This window comes from Dromiciops gliroides, chromosome 1 (assembly GCF_019393635.1).
Source record: "Dromiciops gliroides isolate mDroGli1 chromosome 1, mDroGli1.pri, whole genome shotgun sequence".
NCBI classification, from domain to species: Eukaryota; Metazoa; Chordata; class Mammalia; order Microbiotheria; family Microbiotheriidae; genus Dromiciops; species Dromiciops gliroides.
In genome coordinates, this window is record NC_057861.1 from 457,639,713 (window position 1) to 457,664,550 (window position 24,838).

General features: G+C 36.2%; 1 protein-coding gene across 2 annotated transcripts in view; it reads left to right on the forward strand.

Annotated features, from left to right (window-relative positions):
- SLF1 (SMC5-SMC6 complex localization factor 1) overlaps positions 1 to 24,838 on the forward strand; it is a 97,656-nt gene that overhangs the window by 50,523 nt on the left and 22,295 nt on the right. For both annotated transcript variants that reach the window (XM_043974082.1, XM_043974072.1), the window contains 4 exons: positions 1,639 to 1,802; positions 10,311 to 10,439; positions 11,185 to 11,350; positions 20,065 to 20,212. In XM_043974082.1, the coding sequence (XP_043830017.1) occupies positions 1,639 to 1,802; positions 10,311 to 10,439; positions 11,185 to 11,350; positions 20,065 to 20,212 (607 nt within the window). The remainder of the gene's footprint in view (positions 1 to 1,638; positions 1,803 to 10,310; positions 10,440 to 11,184; positions 11,351 to 20,064; positions 20,213 to 24,838) is intronic.

A 24,838-nucleotide genomic window follows, 5' to 3' on the forward strand; every position in this document is an offset into this window, starting at 1 on the left:
TTCCCAGCTTTCTGCCTCCCTTCTAATTTTGGATGCATTGCTTCTGTTTGTATAAAAATTTTTTAATTTAATGTAATCAAAATCATCCATTTTGCATTTTATAATATACTCTATCTTTTGTTTGGTCATAAACTGTTTTCCTTTCCAAAGATCTGATAGGTAGACTAGAGAAATGAGACCTTTATCAGAGATATTTGTATTAATATCTTTTTTACTATCATTTTATGAATCCTAAACTGAAGTCTGGTTTCCATTTGCTAACTTTTTCCTTACAGAAAATTCATTTCTTTTTCACCCCCTACGTAATTACCTTAAGTGTAAGATAGAAGCTCCTCATGTAACTGGAAAAAAATAAAATACTTTTATCAGAAAAAAAATAGATAGAAGCTCCTCAACCCATACAAATGCTTTAGGTCAACTAGAATTCTAATTAGTAAACTACCATTCTAGCATACTGATCATATTAATTTTGTTTCAGGGAATAAGGGGAAAAGAGTAATTTTTTAAATGATTATCAGGTTGTATTTTGGTAGCACATCTAGACCTATAATTTGTTCATTATGATCAAAATTTTTCATGAAACCACATAAAGTGACAGGCATATTTTTGAAAAACCACTCTCTTAAAGTGAAGGCCAATTTGGGAGTGTCACTTCAGAGGAAAACACAAAACACTCCTAAGTAAAGTTGGACCAGAGATTAAAATTTGATGAAGCAGGCTACTCCAGGTTTCATTTATTTATTCATTCATTCATTCATTTGTTTGTTTGTTTATTTATTTATTTATTTATTTATTTATTGGTGAGGCGATTGGAGTTAAGTGACTTGCCCAGGGTTACACAGCTAGTAAGTGTCAAGTGTCTGAGGTCAGATTTGAACTCAGGTCCTCCTGACTCCAGTGCTGGTGCTTTATCCACTGCACCACCTAGCTGCCCCACCAGGTATCCTTCCCTTCCCTTTCTTTTCCAGCAGTGGGGGTTAAGTGACTTGCCCAGAGTCACACAGCTGATAAGTGTGGAGTGTCTGAGACTGGATTTGAACTCTGGTCCTCCTGAATCCAGGGCCAGTACTTTATCCACTGTACCACCTAGCTGCCCCAGGTATTCTTTACAGGTAAATTCAGGAAGTCAGTTTCTGTAGTATTAAAAAGGAAAATAGCATTCTCTTATTATTTGGATCCAACGCATAGAACCATATGAAGGGAGATAATAAGTGTTTATGATCCCACCCTGTGGTTGGTTACTTTAGTCCTGTGAGCTACCTATTGACTTAGAAAACCACAAATTAGCATTATGTTTGTCATTGTGTTAACCATTTCCCAATTACATTTTCATCCGGTTCAGAACACTTTTGCTGCTGAGTTTGACATCTCTGTTTTAGACCACTTAACAATGGAATCACTGTTGTTTGTTGTGAAACTTATACTTCTTTTTAAAAACTTTTTTTTCAGTTCTAAGCTCTCTTCCTCTCTTCACCTTCTCCCCAACTCACTGAGAAGACAAGACATATGATATACCTATTCTTTAAAAGTTCACATTTGCAAGACAGGTGACCAGGAGGGAGGGACACAATAGAGGGTGAAATAATTTATACTAAAAAAGCCATTAGTAATAAACTGTTTCTTTTCATTTTATCACAGGGCAATATAAAGACCTTGACTGATCGATACTTCCATGTTTTGTCAGTTCTTTTGCATCTTCATCCTCCTTGGAAGTCTCCTGCCATGTTGAATTATTATCTAGAATTTTTTCAGTGTCCAAATTGTATGAAAGGAGCATGGTCTTTTCTAGAAGTACTTATCAGGTATGGGAACATAAGATTATTAATATAAATTCAGACTATTATGAATATTAGATAAATATGGAGTATGTTATTATAGATAGTTCTCTAGAAGAATAATTTTCTCATTAGGAAAATATTTCAACATTATGAAAATCAGTGATTTCATTAATATGGGTACTCGCCTCCAATTCAAATTGCAACCCATCTGTGACTTCATAGAAATCCTTAGAGAGTTTCTGTGACTAAAAAATTCACCTCACTGTGGTGATGAACCTTTCTCAACTTACCTAGATTTCTCCTCAGACAAAAGATAGATGGTTACTTGCTGGATCTTTATTTGAAACCTTTCCATTTTGGTAAATAATGTGACAGCTTGCAGTCTGATGGCATGGGTTTCAAGAACCCAGAGTCACTCCCATGCCACGGTGAGTCACAAAATAGGACTTCAGAAGATGAAGAAAATAGTAAATCTACATGTGTACTAGTAGGCTTTATAGAGAGGTAATTTCTTGTATCATACTAAATAACTCTCCTGTTTTTATCACCATTCTTTCAGTCTCCCTAGCCAAAAACCTTCGAGTTATCTTTGACTCTTCCCTCTCCTATATACTGTGATACAAGTTCTATCATTCTCCTTATGAGGAACTTTCAGGGCCCTCCCCACTTCCCTTCCATCCCTTAAGCCACTTTCTGTCTCTATGCCCTTATCACCTCACACTTAGATTATAAGCCTCCCAACTGGTTACCTACCCTAAATCTAGTCTCTTTCCCCACCTCTATCATATCCCTGCCAGACTAATTGTCGAGTTCTGTTTTTATCACATTGTTTGAGAATTTATAGTAGTTTCTCAGTACCTATCATCAAGTCCAGACTTGTCTGCCTAGCTTTCAAGACCCTTCATAATTATGCCTTATGTTCCCTGTCCCATTTGTCCCCAGAGCTCACCCTGTATTATCAAATGCTACTACTCCTTCAAGGCCCAGTTCGAAGCCCACTTTCTTGTTTAAGTCATCTTTGTTCGCTCTAGCCCTCATTAATTCTCCTCTTTCTTTGAACTACTGTAGCACTTCAAGTCTTTTTCCACAGAATTTCGCACTTAGTTATGTATAGTCTCTCCAGTTCTTTCATGTTACAGAATCATAGGATTAAAGAATTTGAAGGAACCTCATAGTCTGTCTAGTCCAACCCATACCTAACCAAGAATCCCCTCTACAATATTCCCAATGAGTAACGATCTAAACTTTATTTAAAGACCACAAGGGGAAAAAAATCCACTATTTCCCGAAACACTTTCTAATTGTTAGGTACTTTTCCATAAGTTGAACTAAGATAATCATCTCTGCAGCTTCTAAACTTATTATACCTAGTTTCATCCTCTGGAATAAGCAGGACAGATTAAATCCTTCCACTTGGAAACCTTTCTAATATTTAAAGACAGTCCATGTGAGCTTTCTTCAAACTGAACTCTCCCAGTTTAGTCCAAACATCTGTCGTACAGAACTTTGCCTATACAAGGCAGGGATATATGACTCGATTATGGTTTGACTAAAAATGATTGGTGGGGAGGGTAGTGACTTGCAGGCTAAATATGAAGCAAGAGTATGATGTTACAGTCAAAAGGCTAATGAAAATAGCTACATTGAGATTACTAGTGTCCAGAATGAATAAGGTGACAGATCTGCTGGACTCTGCCACGCTCAGATCTTGTCTGCAGTGGGTTGTTCAGTTCTGGGTGCTATACTTAGGTATGTCATTGGTCAGTTGGAGAGTATCCCAAAGAAAGCACCCAGAACAGTATTGCACCTCAGATTCATGCGATGGAAGGGTCGGTTTAAAAATTGAAGATGATTAGTCAGGCAAAATGAAAGGGGAGGAGGGGTGGCATGGAACTTGTCCTCTGATATTTAAAGAGTGATCACATGGAAGAGGTTCAGTTTGTTCTCCCTGTTCCCAAAGGTAGAACTAAGAACAATGGATGGAAGTTGCAAAGAATCCAATTTAGTCCTGCTTGGAAAGCAAAAATTTCTTAACAATTAGAACAGCAGCTAGGTGGAGCAGTGGATGGAGTGCTAGACCTAGTGTCGAGTAGACTCGAGTTCAAATCCTGCCTCAAACACTTAAATGCACTATGACCCAGGGAAGTCACCTCATTCTTAGCCTCAGATTCCTCATCTGTAAAATGGGGATAATAATAGCCCCTACCACTCAGAGGTTGTGAGCATCAAGTCAGTTAACAAGCTTTGCAGACCTTAAAGCACTATATAAATGCTAGCTACTATTACTATTATTATATAAAAGTAGAATCTGCTCTTTTAAGAGGAATTGGGTCCCCCCTTATTAGAGGCCTTCAAGCAATGGCTGGATGACCATTTGTCAAGTACTTCAAAAAGCTGCTTGCAGAAGGTGGGGTTGGAGCTGAACCTTGAAGGAAGCCAGGAGACAAGGGTGAAGAGGGAGAGCCTTGGAGCGTAGCCTGTGTCCTTGGATCACAGAGCATCTGGGGGTACATGGGGAGCAAAGTACAGGAAGACTGGAAAGATAGGCAGGGGCTGAAGTATGAAGAATGTTAAAAGCCAAACAGATGATTTTATATTGGATGCTGAAGATAATAGGGAGCCACTGGCATTTATTGCCTTTTGAATGCCCCACCCACCGGAAGTTGCCTCCCTTCCGGTAGAGTTTTCCTCTCACAAAAGGGGAGGTCTGGCGTTTTTACTCCCCAAATCAAAAGCTGTTAGTAGCATGCGCAGTCTCGGGGCGGGCCAGGTGTGGCCCCTCCCAAATGATTCAGCTAAAATTTTCAATATTAATCTTTACCAAAAATAATTTTTACCACACTAACATGTTGCACTGCCCACTCATATCAGCTTGCAGTCCTGTTCTAAATCTATGATCCTGTGACCTTTTGTAGGGGAAATTCAAAAACCAGATTCCTTCCCAGCCCCCTCACCCCGCAAAAAAACTAATGCCTCACCTTGCTTCCCCACTTCTATACTTGCAAAATTGAATGCAGGACTATAGTAGCTCTAAGCTTCATGCCATGGCATTTAGTCTTTTCTGAACTCTCCTTTATCTCCCTTCTTAACCCACTCTTCCCCCATACCCAGTCAGCAGTGTCTGTCCCTTTTAAAAGTACTTTGTCCTTTTATCTGTGTACATCATCTTCTGTCCCCCTCAAGAACAGAAACTATTCTGTTTTTGTCTTATCTTTTTTCTCCTTAATGTACAGTGTGTGCTTAATAAATGTTAGTTGACTTGAATTGATTTTAAATCTTAAATTGGAACCTCATCCTGTAAGATGCTTTTGAATACAGCTTCTGTCATCGAGCAAGTCTTGGCAGTCATCTTGATATTAAGGATTTACAGTGCTTACTACTGTATCAAATACATAATAATGGGGGGGCAGAGCTCAAGAAATACTTTGTGGTTGGTTTTTATAATTAGTTGTAAATTCTTCCATGGAAAGAGTTAGGAACTTTTACATAAACCTAAGAAGGTCTAAAATAATTAGATTAACAAGGAACATATATTTTCCCCATAAAAATATTAAAAACTCCAGATGACAGTAAACACTTTTTCAGAAGTACTATCTATAAGACCAGCTTACAAATACTGAGGTCTGCAGGTTTCTGATGTCAAATTAACTTCATTTGGGTACATTTTGTAAACTTTTTTTTACTTGTTTGAAAATATTGTTTTAGAGAATGTAAACACGGCCTATGAATGTTGAAGTGGGCCATTGTGTAAAATAAATCACAAATTAATCTGTGTTTTTCTTTTTATGTACAATTTTTTAAAGAGCCCAAAGTATTTAAGTTGACTCATTTTATGAGACCACTTTAAGTAGGTCCATTTGTGATGCTTCACTTGCAATGCAGAAAATAAACATTGGACATCCCTGATGTAAGGGACTCAACATACAGATGACCCATGTATGTGAACATGTAGTGAAGAAGCCCTAGTCCAGGGTCCCTGACCCCTGTGGAGAGAAGCTCCATTCCTCAGTTCTGAATACATGGGGATTTCCTGCTCCAGTGGTTCCTTCTCTCATGTAGATATACCAAGGCCCAGAAATAGCTATTTTTCCTTTGCTCCTGTCACCAGGTGCCTCTTTTAGGCAGAGATTTTATCCTGGCATAACAAGGGAGAAATCAGAATACATTTTGTTAAAGAAACAACGTTACAAATGCTGGTTAGATGAACTTAAAATAGTACTATTAATAAAGTGCTCTGGCTATCTAATGGATTACAATGGATTTTGTGGGCTGATTTAGGCATTTAACCATAACATTATTTCAAGGGAAAATATGTGTAAAATTAGGAGATTTGGGTAGATAAACATAGAGCTCCTGGACAGCTATAAATCTATCATCCTACATTCTGAATTTCAAGTAATTGACTTTCAAATGAATTTTTGTAATACAGACTATTTGTACATTGGAGACTGCCTGTTTGCATATAGCTAAAAAAATATGTATTTTTTAAGATAGTGCATAAATATTTGATTTTTTGAAAACAGTATATACATACGTATGTGTGTGTGTGTGTGTGTGTGTATATATATATATATATATATATATATATATAAAAGTAGATATGGAGAATCATAAAATAAATCTAAAAATTTTGAGATACACATGTTTAAGTATTTCTTTGTATTGAATGTTCCTGAGTTTTTATTTTTGTTCTTTGAGTTTTTATTTCCATTTACCTCATTTATTAAATGAGGATATTGAATTAGATTATTTCACAAGTTCTTCCCAGCTCTAAAATTATATTATCCTATCATCCTTTTACCTTGGAAATAAAAATGTAAAATGATTTGTGTTTTCAAATCCCTTAAGACTTGTAGGAAAAAGCAACTACAGACCCAGTGTATGATGCCTTCACTTACTTTAGAGGTGCTACTTTGTCAATAATGTTTTAGAGGAGTTGCTTGCTTGAATATTCAAGAAACTGAGAAAGAAATTAGGGTTACGGTTAGGGTTAGGGATTGCTTTGAATCTTTTGAATGTCACTGTTTCATCAGTGACATTTTCTTCATTAACCTTGACTTCAAATCCTTACATGCCCTCTTTACCCACCTGTCTTCTTACCCAGTGTACTATTATCCATGTTTTACCATAAATATCCTCCATAGAGAACCCACTATTCTCCATAAAGAATCTGAATATGGCAACTATGGTTAATCTAGGATAATTATTTTAGAGAAATGTTATGAGGCCTTATTCTTTTAATTATATATTACTGTATTACTACTAATATTATCCTTAATACTTGTACCTAGATAAACTTTTAATGTTTTAACACATTTTTACCTAGGATGAACATAATTTATATATCAAAATCAAATGGAGACATTACAGTATTAATATTTTATTTTCATTGGGTCAGTACTAGTGATGCTTTCTGGATGTTTTTTCTTGTTCTTTGAAACCAACTATTGTTATTTTTTTTTAAACTATTAATGTTAGAAGGGGGACAGGGTGTTAAATGGAGTTTAGGGCCAAAATTGAAATTGTAACTTACATGACTACTGACGGCTGGGTCATAGTTATTAGTTAAACAATCAACAAGAATTTGTCATATGCTTACTTTGTGTCCAGCAGTGTGCTAGGTCAAGATTTGTAAGACATGATCCATCTCACACACACACACACACACACACACACACACACACACACACAGCCATTAACTATGGATGTCCCTCTGTCCTTGGCCCACTTTTTATTCTCTCTCTCTCTCCTGTCTGCTCCTTCTCTCTCTCTCTCTCTCTCTCTCTCTCTCTCTCTCTCTCTGTTATTACAACTGCTACATATACACATTGTGTTAGAGACTACCAAAAGGTATAAGACATTGTCTTGGTCTTTGAGGCCAGTCTCTTTGGGGAAACTTGGTTATGTTTTAACCTTCACTGCCCTGCTATATCATCTTTGACCCTTCTCAACTGCTCCTTTTTCTCTGCCCACAAACATGTCTTCCTTATACTAAAAAATAACCTTCCTTTGAACCTGTCATATTCTCAGAGGATCATTATCCATTTCCACCTATAACAACTATCCCCCCAAAAAAGTAGTCTGCAGTCACTGGCTCTCTTTCTTTACTACTCATTCACTCATCAACCTCCGGTAATTTAGTTTATATTGCTACCACTGTATTGAAATTATTCTCTTCCAAGTCTCAAGTGAACTAGTAATTGATAAATATAATCAGCAATCTCCATTCTCATCCTCTTTAACTTGTTTTTGTAGCATCAGGCACTAGTGACCATTCACTGCTCCCTCTCTTGATATTCTTTCATATTTACTTCTGTGACATTTCTTTCTCTTGATTCTTCTCCTTCTCTGAAAATTCCCTTTTGCTTACTTAGAATACTCCATTTCTTCTCTCTGTCACTCAAGTGTGGGCATCTCAGAAGCTTTGTCTTCAGATCTCTTTTCCTTTAAATATTCTCTTTTAGCAAACACATCCACTCCCATGGCTTCATTATCATCTCTATTCCCAGCTCATATTTCCTAATGCCTGGCAGGAATCTTCATTTAGCTATCCCATCACCACCTCAAACTGAAGGTAGTATACTACCCTTACAAACTGATGAGTACAAACAGTACTCACCATCTTCCCTCCAAAACCTACTCTCCCTCATACTTCCCCTATTTGTTTTATTTTTTCCCCCCTATTTGTTTTGATCATATCACTATTCCCCCAGTCACCCAAGCTTGGACTCTTTGACTCTACCATTCCACTCCTCTATGTGCAGTCATTTGCCAGGTTCTAGTTATACTAGCTATACAACATAACAAAGCATCTGTTTCCTTTCTATCTCCTTTATGACTGTGCTGCCTCAAAACCTTGTTTGAGAAGGGGCCTCACCAAATGCGTCCATGAGACAAAAAAAGTGAAGAACCCCCTGATATACTCATCTCCCTGCTAAATAGTAACTCATGAACTGTCGTTTTTCATGTACATCTTCAGAGCCCTGCCCTTGGTAGGCATTTAATAAATGTTCACTGAACAGAACTGAAATCGTTTCTTCCCTTTGGGTTACTTCCCCCCTGCCCAGTTCTCTGACTCTAAAGCCAGTGTTCCTTCCATTCTACCAAGCTTCTCTCTCAGATGGTCTGGGGGAAGATGCTAGGCAGGAGGAGCGGGGAGGAAAGGACACAGGACAGAAAGGCATCTCGTCTCTTCAAAGAGCTGCTTGGGCTAAAATTGAGCAGCTTGTCTTTGAAAGGAATGGTTGGAGAGAGAAGTTGGAATCAAATTGTGGAAGGCCTTGTTTGCTAACCTGGTTTGGAAAATATTCTCAGCTGAGCCATAGTTTTTCAGAGTAGTAATAATAGATATCTTATAGAACCTTATGGTTTGCAAAGTATTTTTACATATATTGTCTCATTTGAGCCTCGCAACAGCCCTTGGAAGTAAATGCTAGTATTATCTCCAGTTTGCAAATGAAGAAATTAAGCCTAAGAGAGGGTAAGTGACTTTCCCAGAGTCACACAGTTAGTGTTTGAGGCAGGATTTGGACTCAGGTCTACCCTGATCCCAAATCTGGCACTATACCCCCTATCTGCCTCATGGTAGATGCTTGGGGGCTGGGGGGAAGGGAGGGGTCATGAGAAATCACATGTGAACAACATAATACAAGCAGTGTAAGTGAACAAATAATGACAGTACAGTGATAAAATGATATTAGCAATAGCACTGGTATATAAATTTGGAAGAAATTATGTTTTCTATCTCTGTGGCACATAGGATCATAGAAGGAGAACTATAAGGCCCCTCAGAGACCATCTACTTCAACCCCTTCATTTTATAGATGAAGAAACTGAAGTCCAGTAAAGTTGTGACTTGCCCGAGGTTACACAGGGACTGTCAGGAGAGACTGGAACCTGAATGTCTGAATTGAGAGTCACTGTTCTATCCATTGTTCCCCTGTGACTCTGGGCCTCTAACTGGCCTGACACTTACCCACTCTTTGAGAAACACCAGAGAAGATGAAAAGGAATAAAATAGTGATATATATTTTTTTAAACTTCATAACTATGCTTTGTTAAACAGTGAACATGAAGATGATTTTGTGGGAAGGGGAAGATAAAGTTGAAAGCATTAAATATTCAAGGTAATTTTTTATTTGCTAAGGGCCTACACCAATTAAGTTCAGTATTCATCGTTCTCCCATTTATCAGAGAAATAAAGAAGACGTGAAGACAATAACATAAGACAGTTGAACACTGCAATCACTGAGAAGAATTAGAGAAATTAGGTCTGTATTCTTTAAGACAGGCGATGATAAAGTATGCCGATTGCTAGAAGTAATAGAAGGATAACTGCTAGAGGGTTTGACCTGTCATTACATTTATAAAAGAGGCACAAATATTAATCATGTAGCTTTGTTTAACTTGTTCCATAATTTGTTGATCAAACTGTTATTTAAACTCTGGCATTATTTTAAAAGAGGTACTTGTCCGCCAATTAATCAGTGAATTTGTTTGAATCTTAAGGATTCTTGGGTTCTTGTTTTTCAGGTCCTGCCTCTTCAGTGAAAGTTTTTGTCACCCAGTTCCAGACGGAGTTGTTTCCAAGATGCTCAAGATGGCATTACTAACATTCTTCCTCAAGCTAGTGAAAAGTGAAGTCCAACATCTGAGTCACAAGTGAGTTTTTACATTGAGGGGACATTTCTTCCTCCACTTGCATTGTTCCTGTGTGCCCATTTTCTACTTTATTTCAAAAGTTTTGTCCAAAAAAATCATGCATCTTTTGTGTCCATTTTTGTACCGTTATTTAAGGTTGGATTGGTTTGTTGTTGGGCTGTGGGTTTTTTTTTTTTTTTCAAGTTTTTGGCATTAAAGATAAATTCTGTTAGCAACAGAGTGGTGGTTTATCTAGTCTTTTTTCTATTTCACAGTTCACATTTTATTTTCACCAAGTCATACATTTGGATAGGTGTTTAATTTTATATCACAAAGGCGTGAGGCTTTTCATTTTTCAGGTTTTAATTTTTTTATTCTTTGGTAATTGAATGCTTAAGTGAAAAATCCTTCTTGGGCATAACACTCATTTATTCATTTTGTACATGTGAGTGTTGAAAAGTTTCATCTCCATATGCTTAAATTGAACATCCAATACATGTCTGTTGTTGGTTCTTTTATAGTCTGATACTATGCTTTTTCATCTCTTCTCCATTTTAATTCTATTTATCTAATATTAGCTCAACATTTGAGTTTTACAGTTTGACTAATTGTCATCACCACTTTACATATTATTCATCCAAAATGGTGATACTTCTATATTTTAAAATTGCCAAACTTGTTTGTGTTGTGAGACTTGAAGATTTTCTCCCAAGTAACTACAATAATCAAACTGATTTATGTTAAGTTTTGTTCATTCTTTTCATAGGTTATATGAAGGGGCAGATTCTCAGAGCCTAAAAGTCCCAGAACAGGCCTTTCTTCTTGAAACTTTCTGGTCTGGAAATGAAACCTCAGTGTTTTTTACCAAGCCATTAAATATGCTTTTGGATTGGACTATATATTCTCAAAAACAGAAATTCAGATCTAACGATGTGAGTAGAATTTGCCTTACCATGATGACTAAAAATAACTGGTCCATAAGAAAAAAAAATGGTTTTGATCATTCATTCTTTCCTTTTCCTTTCCTGCCTCTCTAGTTCACTCTTTTCTGGGGTAAAAATAGGTATTTCTCTGCCATACATGTATAACCATATCTATTCACTATGGAGTTTTAGAATGAAAAAATCTTTGAGAGTAAAGACCATGGACAGTACCTACTAAGTGTAAGACACTAACTACATACTATTATTTCTTGCTATTTCTAATATTTTCACTTTATGTACATTTCAATATATAAACAATATAAGAGGCGGCTAGGTGGCACAGTGGATGGAGTGCCAGCCCTGGATTCAGGGGGACCTGAGTTCAAATCCGGCCTCAGACACTTAACACTTACTAGTTGTGTGACCCTGGGCGAGTCACACAAATTGTCTCACAAAACAAAACAAAACAAAAAAACCCAATATAGATAAAGAGAAGATGAGCCAAACCATAATGGTTTTAGAATGTGACTGGGGAAATAACAAGTGAATTCTTAAAAAAAACAACTTAAAGACGATCAAGTGGTCATTATTCTGCTTTCTTCTCTTGACCAATGTCTCTTATCCTAGTCATTCTTTCTCTCTACATACCCAACTGTCTTTTTCTAGCAGTTTGGGTAATTAAAATAGTAGTTAAACTCAGTTCTTATTTTTCTAATTCTTGGAAGATCATAGAAATGAGATCCTCAGTTCCAAATTTTATCCATTGTTCTGAATTTCTCTGTTAGTTCAAATACTGCTATGATTTCTTCTTCCCTAAATTAGTTATAATAGATCCATTTTCGACCTGTCAGTCTTTGATTTCTTGTCCTAATTTATACTCTAGTAGTTGATAAACTATCTAGTTAAAAATAGTTGTTGTTTTTTTAAAAAGTAAAGTAGTAAAAATAGGACCAAAAAATATTTGTACTTAGCCCTCTTACAATAGGGAAAGAAGGAAGACTGCATGCTTGAGCATGGTTGATGATTTCACTTAGTTGTGATTGGAGAATCACCATAGGCTACTTTCTCAATCCCATCTAAACATAGTTTCCTGGTGGCCAATGCCCAACTGAACTTTAAATATACTTTGAGTTAAAGAATCTATTTGCTTCATGATTTGGCACATACTAAGAGTCTAGGGTATGAAGGTGTGACTTGATACTAACACTTGACAGTGTTAAGTAATGAGGCTCCACAGTGATGCAAAAAGTAGGAATAGCCAGTGTTGGAGGTTCTGTGGAAAGACAGGAACAGGGATCTATTATTGATGGAACATACTATCCACCTCCAAAGAAAGAACTGATATTGATGGAACAGACTGAAGCATGCTACTTTTCACATTCTTATATTTTTTTACATTTTTTAATGATTTAATTTGCTTGTAAAAAGTGACAAATATGGTCATGTTTTGCACGATTATACATGTATAACACATATCAGATTGTTTGCTGCCTTGGAGAGGGGTGGAGGGAGGAAGGGAAGGAGGAATAGAGATTGGAACCCAAAACTTAAATAAATAAATAATAGCTAAATATATTTTCAAGGGGGCTATGAAGTGGTTTGGCCATTCGTGGAGAATGCTGTGTATAATCATGTGGGTCTTTTAAATGTGATAGCAGTGTAGCATTAAGCCTGTTTGTTACACCAAATTCCCAGCCAATCTAGTAGAATTAGTAATATGATCATGTTAACTCCCATGTGAACTTGAAAAAAAAATGAAATTTAAATGACAGAAATCAGGAAGGCCCAAGTTCATATCAGGCCTCAGACACTTACTAGCTGTATGACTCTGGGCAAGTCACTTTACCTCTCTCTGCCCCCAATTTCCCATATATAAAATAGGATAATAATAACAACCACCCCACAGGGTTTTTGTGATGATAAAATGAAATAATATCTATAGACCACTTCGCAAATCTTGAAGCATTATATACATGTTAGCTGTGATGGTGATCACAATGACAACTGTCTGACTTAAAAAAAAAATACAGGAAGTTTTATTAAGGTACAAAGGCAGGAGATGGGAATTTGAGTCTGAACCACCATAGCACCTGTGACCATTTTCAGGGTTACACAGGAGGTCCAAGGCAGAGTTTATTGTTAGATGAGTTGTACAAAAAGAAAGTATAGAAGCTTGTACACTTCTGTCAGTCCATGGCTTATACTTCTCAAGTGTAGGAATTAATGGTGAATATTTTGAATATCTGCTTCCTTAAGCCATATTGTAATCTTCTAACAGTTTTTATGACTGATAAAGAGAATCTTTACTAAAGTGAAATAGCTTATTGATCTTTAATTTCTCACCAAAATACATTTTAACAAAAGTGTTTTACACTTATGTGTTTGATAAGGTGACATCTCATTTGATTGTGAGAGATATTACTGTAAAGGTGGTATGTATTATATCACTTTCATAGGTGAGGAAACAGATGTTCAGAGTGTAGAGATGTCCTGCCAAAAATCATGTAGTCAGTAAGAGGCTGAACTGGGACTTGAACACAGGTCTTATTATCCAAAAACCAGTACTTTTCACTATATGTAGCACACTGCATTCTATTATAGTTACTTCAGAGATGAGATTGCATTTAGCTCAAGTTGTTATAAAAAGTTTGAGACTCTAGTTGAATATTTAAACTTTCTAATAAGAAATAACCATTCATCCAAAGTGGAGCAGAATCCCAAGGGAGTAGTAATGAAGTAAATGTGATGTGTAACATCCTCTACATCTAATGCATACTCAGTAGCCCTCCTCTGACACATGGAGGTGACCATATGTTGTAAGAGGCTGTTTTAACAGAACACAATCTCTGGCAAGTCCTACAGATATCAAGATATCAAGTGTGATTCCCTAAAACAAGCATTTTATATTGTCCAAAAAAAGTTACATTCCAAGATGGCCTTTTAGAAGATGGAAATTTCAAGCCACACAATCCAAAAAAACCCACTTATTAAGACAGAGATGAAGTTCAGTTTACAGTAGTGGACAGTTACTCCAAAATGAAATTACAAGGATTCTTGAAGGGTTGAAATATATATAAAAAGATGCATAACACCAGAAATACGATGGCACAATATTTTCCTAATTTTTCTATTTCATATTAGCGAGATAACAAATCACAAATGTAGAAACAGAAACATGTAATGAATGATATGTGTCTGGAATTTCAGGGAAGTCCCACGTGAGGCTTGTTTCCTTCTGAGGTCATGCCTCAAGGTGAGTGATGTTGCTTATATCAGTAGTGCAAGATGCATGGTTAGGGTAAATCAAACCTCAATGTAGAAGACTCCCAGTAACAACACGTCCAATCTGCTTCATAAAATAAATATATAACAGAACTATTTGTAAACTACTGAACAGAAATTAACTAGCTATACTATTATTTGTCTATATAATGTGCCTAAAATGACAAGCTTTCAAATTAACAGGAAGATTTCTTAATACTAAATGATAATATCGAAGGCTTCTTTGAATCTCCTTGTTTTCGGTCCCTTTTAAGTGCTCTAAGGCTTAACCTCAGCCCAACCTGAGGTCTCCTTCAGTGTGATTTCAGCTCTCTGAGGGCCTTTGATATATGTCAGAAAGATCTGTCTTTAGGATATTCACCCTAAATTATCAACTTGTCTTTGTGAATTCTTTTAGTTTTCCCCCTATGCCCATCTACCCTTCCCTTTCCCGCACCCCATATAGAAATATTCAAGCTGAGGGTTTCTCAAAACCCTTTTTTTCCTTTTATCCATACTCTAACCAGTTGGGAGAAGGCAGCATGTTAGGTAAAACTCCTTAGAAGGGGACAAAATAAGCCTTGCAGGACGAGCAAGAGGGACCTTCTGTTTTTAGGGCAAGAAGGGAAGAAGATGATCTCCATCATTATAAGCAACGTTCCCATTGAAGTATCAATGTCCTATAATCTCCAAATCAAACAAAATTCTCCCAAATCAGATCCAGTTTCATCATACAAAGTCATTACATCCTAGAGGAGACAAAAGAAACTATTATGCCATCTCTCAGTTTTATCTACAGCCAGTAGTAATCTAATTGTAGGACATTTTTGCCATCACTCCCAAGGTCTTGTTGACCATTACTGTTATTATTCAGTTAATAAAACCATTATGTATGTTGCTAAGAAAGCATGAAAAATCAAGATATTACATGCAAACCAGCCTTAAGTCTTACCTTGTTCAGCTTCAGAAACCTCACTATTAACATTGTAAATTTTCCTATTCATTATTTTGTTTGCAATTTACATGTGGCAAGGTCTGACATAAACTTGCATTTATAAAGCACCTCCTAGTTGCAAAGCAATGTCTTCAAGGATAATTGAGACAATCCCTTACTGTTTAGTATTTTAAAAATATGTGCCTTAATTTTTAATACATTTTTCTGCACCTGGATAAACTTAATAGCTGTAGCCAGGGAGGAGGGTAAGGAAGATGGGAGCAGGAGGAGTGAGATGACATACAAGAATAGCACCTACCTCCCAAGGTTGTTGTGCAGATCAAATGAGATAAGAATACACTTAGCACAGTGCCTGGCACATAGTAAGCCCTGTGTAAATGTTAGCTATTATTATATAATAATACCAGTTGCTTGACCCAGGCTTAGGGGCAGGAAGTGAGCAGAATAATGCTTGTTCAATAGTTCACTATTAATTTTAGGATTTCATTTAGCCAGTTATCAGAGATATGATTTAAATAGCTGTGTGGTTTTTGTTTCTGATTTGTTTTTAATTGACTCCTGGCATCTGTTCTAAGATTCGGGAGCTAAAAAGGGCATTTGCTCTGCAAAAAAAAAAAAAATACATAGTGTGTTCCCTGCACCTTGTCCCCTTGTCCTGGTAATAGTCCTGTGATTCAGCTGTTCTACAGGGTAATTGGAGACTCAGGCCCCTTACTATGTGATGCTTAAAACTGGTGAGTAGGCACTCTCAGTGTGTGTATCTGGCTTTAAAAAGAAGCATGGTTGCACAAGGATACAGGAACAGAAAACATTCATTATAACTAGAACTAAATATAGTACTCTCATCTTTAAATGAGAGGATGCTGGATAAAGTTGGTAACTTCTTTATAGATTATCAAGTGCTTGCTCAGCTTAATCTGCCTTTCATTTATTTTTTTAAATGCTAAAATCATTCCAGATAAAAAGCTCTTTTCACTTTGTGGAACATTTCTTCCTTTCTTCCATTTGATTGTATTAGATGAAACTGCTCATTATATCTGAAAACAATAATATAGACCACAGCATTTTTCACAGTTTACTAAATCACCAAAGGACTACTACCAATGTGAAAATGCTTAGAAAGCAGACTAAAGTTGTAAATAGTAACAGATTTTATGTACTTAGCTTGAAGATTTTCATTACACTTTATAAACAAGAGCAACATATTTGTTTAGCAGTTACTGCCACGTCAATTGTAGTGTTATTAGATATTAGAGAACTAGCCTTAAACATTTCAAATTGGTATTTTATTTCTTAAGACTTGATTAGGATTTTTATTCATATGAACTTTTTCTATTAAGTTAATTTTCACTGCTAGAATTCATTCTTGTACTTAATTCAGTCTCTTTGGCAGTTTTCAATTTAAAGAATTCCATGCATGTTCACAGACATCACTTTCAGTAGGGTAAAGCATTTTGTTTCTTGATTTACAGCATTGAAGCATTCAATTTAAGTCATTAGCTAAACAGAAGTCCTCAGTTTATGCTAATGTTGTTTTGTCATAATGTCAATCAGCCAGTCTTGCCAAATGACATTGTGGCAGTGAATTTCATTGTCATGTATCTGAGAGTGCTTTGGGCTTTCCTTGGCAAAGGGCAGAGGTGGGGTGTGTCTCTTATTTTAAAGGAGCTGCAAATTCAACATGGGCAACAGCTACAGAGCTTAGTAGCTTGTCTGTGTCATTTCTCCTTGGGACACCCTTATACAATACATAACAGTAACTCTGGAGTTGCAGAATATAAGGAAACCAAATGAGGCTACATACGTTTAATACTTTTATAAAATGTCCCTCTATTCTCCTACTATTGGTTTCTATTTTTTTTCTTTTTTCCCTCTTTATTATTTCTTTTTTCTTTCTTTTTTTTTGGGGGGGGTGGCAGGTTGGTAATTGTTAGTAAGAAAGAGGAGGTAATGTGGTACAATGAATATAGTCAGCGGCTTTGGAGTCAGAGAACCTGGTTCATATCCTTTCTCTGATACTTTCCACTTCTGTGTAACCTTGGCCAAGTTACTGTTCCTCAGCCACTTTTTTCATCTTTCAGTGAAAAGGTCAAACCTGATGGCCTCTGAGATCTCTTTCAGTTGTGGAACTATAATCTCATGTTGGCTGACATCTTCTTTTCTAAAATTCCTGTGATACCCTTTCCTTCGTGTTCTTATCTTGCTACAGGGAAAGGAAATAAAACTGTACTTTAAAGGGAAGTTTAAGTATTATCTTGTTAAACTTCTGTTTTACAAATGGGAAACAGCTTCAGAAACATTGTCACTTAGCAGAAGTCACACTGCTATTCTGTGGTCGAGCTCTAATTATAATCCAGGTGATCTAGCTCCTGATTGTTTTGATAATTTTCCTAACATTGAACTAGCCCTGCATTCCTGGTATAAATCCCATATGGTCATAGTCTATTATCCTCATGATACATTGCTGTAATCTCTGCACTAATATTTTATTTAGCATTTTTGCATTGATATTCATTAGCAAATTGGTCCGTAATTTTCTTTCTCTATTTTGACTCTTCCTGGCTTAGGCATCTGCACCTTATTTGTCTCATATAAGGCATTTGATAGGACTCCTTCTTGGCCTATTTTTTCAAAAAGTTTATATAATATTGGAATTAATTGTTCCCTAAATGTTTGGTAGAATTCACTTGTAAATCCATCTGGCCTTGGAGATTTTTTTCCTAGGGAGTTCATTGATACCAGCTCCTAATTATGGATTCTTTCTACTACAATGTACTCTCTCCTGTTTTAAAACGCTATTGTATTGAAACCTTACCTCGGTCATTTAGGAACTATATCACCATGGGTAAATCCCTTAATAACACTGTGCCTTAGTTTTCTCATCTGTAAAATGGGGAAAGTTATACCTGCAGTGCTTACTTTGATGTGAAGATGAAATAGTATTCATTAAATATTTGTAAACCTTCAAGAACAGTATAAATATCAACTCCTATTATTGTTTTGAAACAGTTGGCAATATATTAAATTATTGTCTTAAACTGGTGAAGCTCTTATCTCTAGCAGCATGTTGTGGGTTCATCCACAAGGGTGAATGGAAAGAACCCAGACTAGAAGTCTAAAGACCCGTTTTAGTTTTAATTGCACTTCTTTTCTGTCAAAAGAGGCCATGCCACTAAAACCCCTTTTATATTCTGAGTTTCCTACTCTGTCAGTAAAATGGGAATGAGAGTATCTTCCCTGCCTACATCACAGGATTGTTCTAAAGATCAGCTGAAATTGTGCATTTGAAAAGTGCTTTGAAAAGGGGTTGGTGTATGGTTAGTGTGTGGATTTGTTTTACTGCTTGCCTAAACTTACATGTTAGAAGGAAGGGTGTCTGTTTGGAAGTGGGCTAGTGGGTAGTGATATAGATGCAAGTTTTAGAAAGAGCATCAATAAAAAATAAAAAATGGAAATAAAAAGATGTTTAGAAGGGATACAGTCAGCTTATAGAGGAGTTTAATAATATTGTATTTAGAAGGGGCAAAAAACAACAAGTCCTTATACTTTGCTTGACTCAGCTATTAAATATCTATAGACATATTTGTGATAGGCAGGGTGGATTTAACTTACATCTAATCATTAGTCGAGAAGACTCAATTTAATCAGTAGCAGAAAATTCTTTTGCTTGAAGCCTTAACTTCTGCTTTTCACAATTCATTTCATTTTTAGCAAACTGTACATAATGGAGATGTGCATTTTGGTGTACAAGCCTCTGTTTGACTTTGTGTTTGGAAATGCTCATTTTCTCTGGTGTTAAGTTCAGAATAAAAATTAATCATTTAAAAAAAATTTCCATTTTCAATTCTATTCCTCAAGATTATACTTATACAAAGAAGTGAGCTTTTGTTCTGTCTGTGGACATAGTTTGCAGAGAAATAGCAGAAGTTACAAACCAGTCCTTTACTGTATACATGTGATATGTGTGCTCTTAGTAACTTAGACCCCTGAGTCACAAATATACTGTGAGAGCTGAAATCAAACATTTCTTTTATGTTTACTAGGATCATATAGAATACTAACAATATTGATTTTCTGTAATCTTTCTAAATAATCCATAGAAGAAGCCCAAAGATAGCAGTAAATAGGGGTTTCCACATGGCCTGTTTTGATGACAAAAAATGTTTCTAAGGATGTTTATACCTGTCTCCATCATGTCCTATGTATCCCTGTTAGGTATTTGACTTTGGGCATGTCTAAATTTAAATTCAAAGGTTACTTTCCACAGTGAATATTGGGGGGGGGGGGCGGCGGTTAAGTGAGGGTTAAGTGACTTGCTCAGGGTCACACAGCCAGTAAGTGTCAAGTGTCTGAGGTCGGATTTGAACTTAGGTCCTCCTGAATGCAAGGCTGGTGCTTTATCCACTGTGCCACCTAGCTGCCCCCTCACAATGAATTTTTAAATATTTTAATATACCTTTCTAAACATACGATTGCCTTTTTAAAAGTAATTTTTCTCATCTATTAGGCCTTCAAAAATAAAATGGCTTATCTGTTGATTGAGATTCTTGGAGCAGTCATAGAATATTGGATCTATCTTGGTCTTAAGAGGGACAGAAAGGTGATGCAACATATGTCTGATCAACTAGGAAATTACGTTGCTGTTTCTTGTGATGGTGAGTATGTCTTCAGGTAGATTATAGATTATCTTCAGCCTTATTCAAGGAATTAATTTGACATTTTTTGTTTAGCATTTAGCAGATATTTGTGATATTTTGCCAATTGTTTCAGGTTTTTGTTTCTAATTCCTATTAAACTATTAAAATAGTACACATTTATATAGTATATCACAGTTTGCAAAGCATTTTTTAACATTTTGAAATAATTTATTTTAAATTACATTAAAAGATGAAGAAACATGCTATTTTATAGTTCATAATGAGTATTGGGCAAAGCATGAAACCCAACTAAATTTCAGATATGAAGTGCATTGCTCCATAAAAATTCCAGTCATCATCTGGCTTGCAAATAAGGTTCCCACATTTCATTCAGATTAGAGATTTCCCATTGACTTAAGGTTGTTTGGTTTTTTTTAATAGATTTTATTTTTTAATTCAATTTTATTTTATTTTCAGTTTCAACTCCTCCCCTTCCCCTCCCCTTGTTGTTGCTCCTCAGTCATTTTTCAGTCATGTCTGACTCTTTGTGACCCCATTTGGGATTTTTTTGTCAAAGATATTGTAGTGGTTTGCCATTTCCTTCTTCAGCTCATTTTACAGATGAGGAAACTGAGGCAAACAAGGTTAAATGACTTGTCCATGATCACACAGCTAATAAGTGTCTGAGACTGGATTTGAACTCAGGTCTTCCTGATACTAGACCCAGTGCTATAACCCCTATGCCACCTAGCTGCCCTTCCGTCTTCTCTCCTCTCATCCATTTAAAAAGTGAGAGAAACAAAACACATTACAAATATTTATAGTTATGTAAAACAAATTCCTGCACTAGCTATGTCCAAAAAAAGAGAAGAAAGATGCTTCAGTTTGCACTGTAGAGCCAATCAGTTCTCTACTGGGAAGTAGGTAGATAGTATGTTTTATCATGAGTTCTTTGGACTTGCAGTTGGTCATTGTGTTGATCAGAATTTCTAAGTCTTTCAAAGTTGATCTTTATAATATTTCTGTTACTGTATATATTATTCTTTTGGTTCTGCTCACTTCACTGTATCAGTTTGTACAAATCTTCCCAGGTTTTTCTGAAATCCTCCTAGTCATTCCTTATAGTACAATAGTATTCCATTGAATTCATCTATCATAATTTGTTCAGCCATTCCCCAATTGATGGGTATTCCCTCAGTTTCCAATTCTTTGTCCCCACAAAAAAAGCTACTATAAATATTTTTATATGTATTGATCCCTTTTTTCATTATTTAATCTCTTTAAGGTATAGACCTAGTAGCATTTACAAAGCATTTTCACAAGGAACAGCAATCCTTCAAGGTAAATAGTTCAAGTAATCCCCAGTTTACAGATAAAGAAATTGGGGCTAAGCAATGTTAAATAGTTTGCCTTAGTCATATGGCTAAGAGACAAAGCCATCATATAACCCTGGAGTTTTTGGCTTTCTCCCATTACATCATGCTACTTCTTCCAAATTTAATCACTTGTGTGCTTTTAAAATGTAATTTACATTTTTTTATTTTGAATACAGATTGTTCCATATGAAAATATTAATATGACAGAAAAAATGGTACATTTTACAAAGTGAAGCACTCCATAGTGTCTTAGAAGTCTTTCTTAGGTAGAACAATTTAGTCCAGGACTGTCTACTTATCTCTGCTTATTCTAATAGCAGGATAAATCATCTTAATACAATTTCTTTCATCCTGTGAAAGAGAAAAGAATAAAATGCCCTGTAATTAAGAATGTATTAGTTCTTTCAGACTCTTAACCTAGAACAGGTAGTACAGGTAAAAAAATTAAGGTAGATCAATCTAAAGTGGGATGTAGCCACTCCTTTTCCATGGAGGATTAATCCCATTAAAATTACCAAATTTTATGAGGGTTTCTGACATTTCACTGTTTTTTTTAGCTATTCATTATATTAATGATGGTTATTTTATTGGTCATGAGTGTTGTAGAACTTCTAGTATTAAGAACTGTTTTCTCAAAGCTTTTTTTTACTCATTTAAAGTAGAAACTAGTATAAATTTTAATCCATCCTCACCCATGTCATGTCAACTTTCAAGGCTCTACTATGCAGAATCATTAAATAAAATTTTATATTGTGTATATATTTTCTGTCACTAGCTAAATCATATTACCTGTTTATTTAATACATCTCCTTCTTTGTATCCTAGAAAACCTATAATGTTGGTATTATATTTTCTCATAACACTGATATTCTTTTTCACATTTTTTCATTTAGTATTTTATTTTTTTCCCCAATTACATGTAAAAGCAATTTTTAACTTTTTTTTTTTAATTTTGAGTTCTTGGCCAGCTAGGTATTGCAGTGGATAAAGCACTAGCCCTAGAGTCAGGAAGTGAGTTCAAATCCAGTCTTAGACACTTACTAGCTGTGTGACCCTGGGCAAGTCACTTAACCCTCATTGCCCTGCCAAAAAAAAAAAATAAATAGGGATGGTTTGAATACATGGTTTTCTCACTTGGTTCCCAGTTATAACCTTAAAATATCCCCTTTCCAAAAAGAAAAGGGGAGAAGATTGCATGAATGTGTACAGGCATACTTTGAAGATATTGTTGGTTCAGTTCCATAATACCACAACAAAGCAAATATCACAATAAAACAAGTTACACAAATTTTTTGGTTTCCTAATGCATAAATAAGTTATATTTACACTATTCTGTATAGATTAAGTATGCCACAGTATTATATCTAAAAAAATTCAATGTGCATACCTTAATTAAAAAGTTTATTGCTGAAAACTGTTAATCATCTTCTGAGCCTTCAGCAAGTTTTAATCCTTTTGCTGGCAGAGGATCTTGCCTTGTTGTCTGCTGACTGATCAGAGTGGTGGTTGCTGAAGGTTGGGGTGACTGGCAATTTCTTAAAATAAGATAATGAAGTTTGCCCCATCAATTGACTCTTCCATTCACTCAAAAACTTAGAGGCCATTGTGGGATTGTTAATTGACCTAATATCAATATTGTTGTGTCTCAGAAAATAAGGAGGCCAGAGGAGAGGGGGAAAGATGAGAAACAGCCAGGCAATGGAGCAGTCAGAACGCACACAACATTTACTGATTAAGTTCATTGTCATATAGCACACTTCATCATTCCCCAAAACAGTTACAATAGTAATATCAAAGATCAGTTATCGGGGGGCAGCTATATGGCGCAGTGGTTAAGCACCGGCCCTGGATTCAGGAGTACCTGAGTTCAAATCCGGCCTCAGACACTTGACACTTACTAGCTGTGTGACCGTGGGCAAGTCACTTTACCCCCATTGCCTGCAAAAAAAAAAAAAAAATTATAAAAAATTATAAAAAAAAAAAAAGATCAGTTATCACAGATCACCATAACAGACATAATGATAATGAAAATGTGAGCAGGTGCTGTTAGTAAAATGGCACCAACAGACACTTGCTTGATGAAGGGTTGCCATAAAACTTAAAATATATATATCTGCAAAGCACAGTAAGGTAAAGTGCAATAAAACAAGGGGTGCCTGTACAGCCTCTTTTTTTTTTTTTTACTGTATAGCCTCTTTTGTTTTGTTTTGTTTTGTTTTTGTTTTTTTAAGTGAGGCAATTGGGGTTAAGTGACTTGCCCAGGGTCACACAGCTAGTAAGTGTTAAGTGTCTGAGGCCGGATTTGAACTCAGGTACTCCTGACTCCAGAGCCGATGCTCTATCCACTGCACCACTTAGCTGCCCTGCTGTATAGCCTCTTAACTCCTAGTTCTTGTGGATCTCTGATCTGAAACATTCAATTTTGCAATGTGCCATGGAATTTCAACATTGGAAAGGATTTAAATGAACCATTCTTTCAACCCATATCTAAACAAGAAATCCCCTTTACAACATTCCTAACAAGTAGTCATCAAGCCTTTGCTTCAAGTTTGCATGATTGTCAAGAACTTTCTTCTACCATTCACCCTAAATCTGCCTCTTTGCCACAGCTTTTTGTTTCTAGAGCAACACTGCACAAATCTCACCTTTTATTTGATAGCCTTTTAGATACTTGGGGTCAGGCTTCATAACTCCCTCAGTCTTCTTTTCTCCAGACTGAACATTCCTTCTACCAGTCCTCGAAGGGTGTGACCTCATAACTCTCAACCATCCTGATTGTCCTCCTCTAGAAGCCCTCTGATTTGATTGGGGGGGGGCAGGGCAATGAGAGTTAAGTGACTTGCCCAGGGTCACACAGCTAGTAAGTGTCAAGTGTCTGAGGCCAGATTTGAACCTCAGGTCCTCCTGAATCCAGGGCCGGCGCTTTATCACTGCGCCACCTAGCTGCCCCAAGAAGCCGCCTGATTTAAAGATGTCCTCACTAAACTGTGGTACCCAGAACTGAATACAGTAATCTAGAAGTTATCTGATTAACTCAAAGTTACAAGGCTGTCATCTTCTCCTTCCTGCAGGTTATGCTTCTCAATGCAGCTCAAGATCAGAAGAGCTTTTTCAGCTCTCACTACACTGTTGATTCCTATTTATCTTTTCATACCAATGCGCAAGCGCGCGCTCACACACACACACACCCCATCTTTTATAAGCAAAACTGCTGTCCATGTTACCTCCATCTTATATTTGTGAAGTTGAATTTTTGAAGCTTTGTGTT